The sequence below is a fragment of the Camelus ferus genome, chromosome 18 (genome assembly GCF_009834535.1).
Source record: "Camelus ferus isolate YT-003-E chromosome 18, BCGSAC_Cfer_1.0, whole genome shotgun sequence".
Taxonomy (NCBI): Eukaryota; Metazoa; Chordata; class Mammalia; order Artiodactyla; family Camelidae; genus Camelus; species Camelus ferus.
In genome coordinates, this window is record NC_045713.1 from 6,359,260 (window position 1) to 6,365,259 (window position 6,000).

At 52.3% G+C, this 6,000-nt stretch overlaps 1 protein-coding gene across 1 annotated transcript in view; it reads right to left on the minus strand.

Moving 5' to 3' along the window:
- Window positions 1-1,836, minus strand: part of COL26A1 (collagen type XXVI alpha 1 chain) — a 154,139-nt gene extending 152,303 nt beyond the window's left edge. Inside the window, exons 1-2 of the mRNA XM_032459638.1 lie at window positions 1,574-1,836; window positions 817-1,403 (exon numbers count right to left, since the gene is read on the minus strand). Coding sequence (XP_032315529.1) covers window positions 817-974 — 158 coding nt within the window. The 5' untranslated portion in view covers window positions 975-1,403; window positions 1,574-1,836. The remainder of the gene's footprint in view (window positions 1-816; window positions 1,404-1,573) is intronic.
- Window positions 1,837-6,000: the final 4,164 nt, after the last annotated feature.

The following is a 6,000-nucleotide window of genomic DNA, read 5'->3' on the forward strand; positions in this document are numbered from 1 at the left end:
GCGCCATCTGCCGGTGGAGGAGGAGGCCGCGGGTGGGTCCCCGCACCGCAGGCTCGGTGACCCTACTCCTTCTCGGACCCCACCAAGTAGTCACCTAATCAGAGCCGGTTCCACGTTTCCAGGAGGCTGGGGAGCCGCAGCCGCGGCTCCTCCACGGGCCCAGCCCCGAAAGACCGGACGGAATCGTCCCTCTGGTGTCCCTGGAGGCCGAAGAGAGAGTGGGGGGCCCGGACGAAAGGCCTTGGCATCGCAGGAACCTGCTCCCCAACACAAAGCCGCGGCCGCGCAGGTGAGCGCGGCGGAGCCACGTGAGCGGGTAAACGTCCAAGAACTGAGCCACCGAGCCTGAGAGCGCCACGGTCGCCCCTCCGCGGGCCCCCCGCCGCACGTTTGAGCCATCTCCACTCGGAGCCGAGAACCGAAGGGGAGAAGGTTGGGAGAGCAAGGAAAGGAAGGGGTTGGGGGGTTGGGTGCAGCCAGAGACCCCGCACCTTCGGTTCCTCCGCCCCGCGTCCCCAGCCCTCACCGTCCGTACCCCCAGCGCCTGATCACCCGAGTCCCCATCTCCCAGTCTTCGACCCCCCTGCGCCCCCAACCCCAACGCCCTGAGCCAACCCCTGCTCTCTGTGCCCCCAGCCCCCGACCGCTCGCATCCCCAGCCCTCGTAGTCCGCGCCCCCAGCCCCGTCGCCCCGCGCCCCCATCCCAAGCCCCAAGCCCCACCTCCGCGCCCCCAGGTCCCTGGTTCTCGACTGCCCTGCGCCCCTAGCCCCCGACCGCCTCGTGCCCCCAGTCCCCGCCGCCCCCAACTACTCACCGGCGGCTCCCGTATCCGCTGCCGGGGGAGCCGGCGCCCGGCTCGGGATAGCCGTGCTGCTGCAAGGCTGCGGCCGGGAAGGGGTAGAGGAAGCCGGTGGCCAGCGCCGACCCACAGAGGCAGCAGCACGCCCAGGGCAGGAGGAGAGCCAGCTTCATCTTGCGCGGCCGCCCGCGGGGACCCGGAGTCCTGGGCGGGAGGACAGTCAGGAGCGCACCGGCGGCCGGACCGAACCCGCGGCCCCGGCCGGGAGCCGAGCGAGCGCGCCGGCGAGCGAGCGGAGCCCGGGTCCGAGCTGGAAGTGCCTGGGGGGCGCCCAGCCTCTCAGGGCCGCCTTTTCAAATTCGGCGAGGTGGGCTCTGCGCCGTCAAAGGGGGCGTGGGGCTTTGTCATTAACCCTTGGCGGTCCGGGGCCGAGGAGGAGGCAGTGGCGACAGAGCTGGGATTCCTGCTGCGCTGGGGGTACCGGGAGTCCTGTGCCCCGAAAGCCAGATCTTGTGCCTGGGTCCCGGCACACACGCTCTTCAGAACCTTCCCTCTTCGGATCGCAAATGCTTACAGAGCACCACTCTGCCCTGCAATTTCACCTGGGAAATGTTTAATCCTTACATTAGGTGGTACCATTCCCATTTTTCAGAGGTACAAACTGAGGCTCAAAAAAGCTAAGCAAGTAAAATACACGCTCCTTGTCTAAGGTTCTTTGGGCCAAACCATTGCACACCCAGACTCCTCTCCTCCTTTCACCTCCGGCCCCTACCTTGCCAGCTGTCTCTCTAAGCTGAGAAGTAGCTGGGAATGAAGGAAGCATTCAATTTGGGCTGCAAAGTTGTCCCTAGACACAGATTCATGAAGCATCATATCTGGAAAAGAGCCGAGGGGAGATGTAATACAATCCTACCTTTTATAGATGGGAAAGCTGAGTCTCAGATCACATACTGACCCCAAGGCCAGCCTGGCCTCAGGTTCATCTTTTCTGAACCACAAGATCCCCCTAGTGCTTACATCCAGCACGAAGGGTGGGTGGGACCTGAATCCACCCTGTGCCCAATTCCTCAGGTTGAAGAACTTATTTCTAATTCTCCCCTAAAGCATCCTAGGGGCTGGAAGAGGCCCTGAGGCTGGCTCTGCCCCCGTGCACAGTGGGCAACTCCTAGTCTGAAAACTGCTGGTAAGACTGGAGAAAGGGCATCAAGTATGGAAGTGAGTAATGGACTGCAACCCACCTGGTAAAAAGAACTGTGGGATTGTTGTTACCGGAAGACAGGAAGATGCTGCTGAAAACGTGGAGGAAAAGGCTCGCTAGCAAGGCTTTTTGTCCTCTTGTTTTACATATCCCAGCATGTATCCATATGTACCCTCTTAAGTACATATCCCAAGATATCACATCCAACCCCCTTCACTCTCTCCCCAAACTGCCCATCCTTACCCACTCAATTCCCTCAAATCCTGCCTGGACCTTTTAGATGGAGCTTCCACACCTCCCAAGTCCAGAGTTTCCACCTAGGGATCAGGACGGACAGAGGCCATCTCAGAGTGGACAGCCGCCTAATGGGAAACATCTCTTGGACCTAGGACCACTTCCTTCATCTAGCCCTCTATCCCTTTCTCAAGGCCTAAAAGATTTGGAGAATTTGGGTTATCAGGGGATTTTCAGTCCCTCCCCCAAAAGGAATCTGAACTGTGTTCCTTGGGCAGTTTTCCAACACCTCATAAATGATGAGGTCATTCCCCCCCACCAGGAATTTGTAAGCATCTGTCTTCCTCCTTCCCTTACTTTACGTGCATAATGAAATCTTAAAGACCAGAGGAATTCCATGTTGCTGTAAATTGGCTTTATGCTGTAGGCATTTCAGTAAAGGAACAAGAATTTCATTTTTATCTTAAATTCATTTTTCCAGTGCCATGGGCTGCACCCAAGCTAGAGGCACCAAGGAGAGGAAGGGATAACACTACTCCATAACTGCAGGATTCTTTTAGGATGAAAAGCTTTAGGAAAAGAATTAATACTTCCCAGAAACTTCAGGACTAAGGCAGTTGGTCAAGTTTGGTCCTCTTTCACATCTAAGACCAAAAGTTCATTCTGGCCCCGTTAACACGTATTGGGAAACTTCTGTTTTCATTTATCCAGCACTGTGCTAGGTGTAGTGAAAGCTATTAGAGAAGCAAGTATTCTAAGATGGCCTTTTTCCCCTCCTTCAAAAGCCAGCACGCAGTCTGGACAAATGGTCTGCAAACAGAAGGAGGTTCCATTTAGAGGGCGAGGGATAAAAAGACAAAGATGCATTAAATCAAAAAAAGGAATGTGATATCACACATATCACCTGGACCCAGAAGCCCCAGGTCTGCTCCTGGCTCCCCTGCTCACTTGCTGGGTGACCCGGAGTGAACCCCTTCCCTCTCTGGTCCTCCCCATCATCTTCATCTGTAAAATGAAGACTGGACTGGCTTGTCTCTGAAGACCTTTCCAGTTCTGGCTTTCTGTAATTCACTTTGCCCTTCATCCTCCACTCCCATCTCCAAGGCAACAGTGGATACACCCAACCTGAGTAAGCCGTCACTCTTGTAGGCAAGATTTCCAGCTGCAGCACCCCACAACAGGGCCATGGGAGCCAAGGAGAATGGAGAAGGATTCTGTGGCGTCACAGTCCAATCCCTCCTTCACCCCCAGAGACCACCAGGGATAGTAGAGCCCAAATCCAACAAGTACTAGCTGTGTGACCTTGGACAAGTTACCTAACCCCTCTGAGCTTCTTCCTCTGTAAAATCTGAATAATAACAGCACCTAATGTATGGGTTTGCTAAAAGAATTCAATGAATTATTCACCTAAAGTGCTTGGAATTGTGTGCCTGACACATTATAATGTTCAATAAACGTTAATGATTATTATTTTCAGAGCTTTGGTGAGAAATGAAATTGAAGAATGCCACCCTTCTCAAACCCCCAGGGTGAGGCTGGCCAAGTAGGCGCATACCCAGACGTGCTTGGAGCTTTCTCAGAAGACTCTGGAGCCCCAGGATAAACCTGGTACATCTTTCTCCATGGTCAACAACTGAAAACAAAACTTTATTTTAAAACACGTATGGAAGGAGGGAGGGTATAGCTCAGTGGTAGAGTGTATGCTTAGCATGCACGAGGTCCTGTATTCAATCCCCAGTACCTCCATTTTAAAAAATTACAACAAACATGGAAATATTATTGAGTAGAATGTGCTATTTGTGCTATTTTTCAAGATGAAGCACACTTGTGGTGGGTGGCAAAGTGGGGAAGTTTGAGCAGCCCTGAAACAAAGAGCATCTGGTACCCTCTGAATGTCCAGTGCATCCTTAAAAACATTAGCCACCCCGGCTGGCCTCTGCTCTGCACTCCACGCAAGTACTGGTCTCTGTTTCTAACTCACCAAATACATGTAAAAGCCTCAGGAGAGGCAGAAGCCACTGCTCCCAAGAGCCCAAGAAATCAAGCATGAAAGCCTTGGAGTTGAGACCCAGGTTGTAGTGCTGGTTCCCTCTTCCTCTCTTCCTTGGTGACCTTTGGGCATCCCATAGCTGCCCCAAACCTTGAAAAAAAAGGAAACTGGACAAATAAGGGTCAGCAGGGCGTCACTGAGCCCTTAATTCCTCAACAGCTCACCACAGCTCTGACACCAACCAGCAGGTTCTCATCATCTCCTCATTTTTCATACAAGGAGATGAGAGCAGTGACCAGACCGCGATCTTGTGCTTTCTCCCCGTTCTGTAAGTTCAAAAGCACCTTAGAAATGGAGTTGTTTGTACAAAGAGGGATCATATTTCTCGGTGGGAGAAGACAACCCCCTCAGCACACACATACACACACACACACACACACACACATCAGAGAACTGGGGTCCACCACAATGATGTTTCCAGGCCTTTCTGATAAGAAAATATCAGTCAGCATCCTCCTGGGCAGACAAAAAGCAGATCTTCGCTTCTGCTGAAGTCAGCAGAGAGAGCCACTGAACAGAGAAGTAAATAGTCATCAAGCTGAAGTCAAGGTAAATATTGACCTTCTGGAATGATAAATCCTCCTGTTAATCGAAAACAGAAATCTCCCGCTCCTCCATGAGTGCCCCCAAAGGACACAGATTCTGCAATTCTCCCAGAAGTTCAGGGAGGCAATGGTAGGAACGGACTGGTTTTCATACTGATTTGTCTAGCAGCCCACCCTCCCAGCTGCTCCGGATCCCAGGACAGCACAGGAATGGGCTGGATTGACTCAAGGTAGCCAGACCGGTGCAACAAAGGGGCTTCTTTGTTTTGCGAGCTTTCTGTACTTGGCCAAGGGCAAAATCCGAGCAGAATGTGGACTAATGGAAGACGCCCTCTCTGAACTTTCTTCTTCACCTGGATACCCCCAAAATTCCACCCAGCCCTATAAAAGGGAACAATTCTTTGCTCAGCACACCTACAAGTGCAAACTTCCCTGTGTCCCTAAACATTGGCAGTGAAACTGACATTCAGGAGACAGCAAATGAGGACAAAAGCGGCATGCCTCTGGGTTGTTTTTGCATTGTTCATATTTACATATGGCTTTAGCAAGTCGACTTGCTCTGTGTTCTCTTGTAAGAAATAAAGAAATAATGACAAAAAAAAAAAAAAAGACAGCAAATTAGATGTCTACAATAGCCCATGATATTAAGCACAAGTTTGGAAGGGAAAAAGAAGTATTAAAAGCAAAACCTAAAAACACACACACACACACACACAAAATGGAGTCTGCCCAATTGCCAAGGCCAAAAGCCCAACTCAAACAGGGTGATAAGAAGTTTGACTGCTGACTAATGTAGCCACAGCTAAACAAATGCTTTCCTAGGAACTGAATGAGATTACTGGGTGAAAAATGAGGCAAGAGGATGTTTTAGTCTGTCTGGCTGCTCTAACAGAATCCCACAGACTAGGGACTAGAGCTGGAAAGAGGCCATCCCCCAAAGGCAGCTGTCCAGGTGAGTGAGGGCTCTGTCCCCCATGGACACCTTCCTTCTGCCCCCACCCCTGACTCTAGGGTTTCATTCTCACCTCCAGTTCCACCCTGGAAGCCCAGGGCTCAGGAGAAAAGCCATCAGGCGGAGTCATTTGTGGGACTTCAGGGATCAGGCTCAGGCTAGGGGTGGCCATAGGGGGTCAAGGTCTTCTTATAAGCAGGTCCGAAGTCGGAAGGCTGAG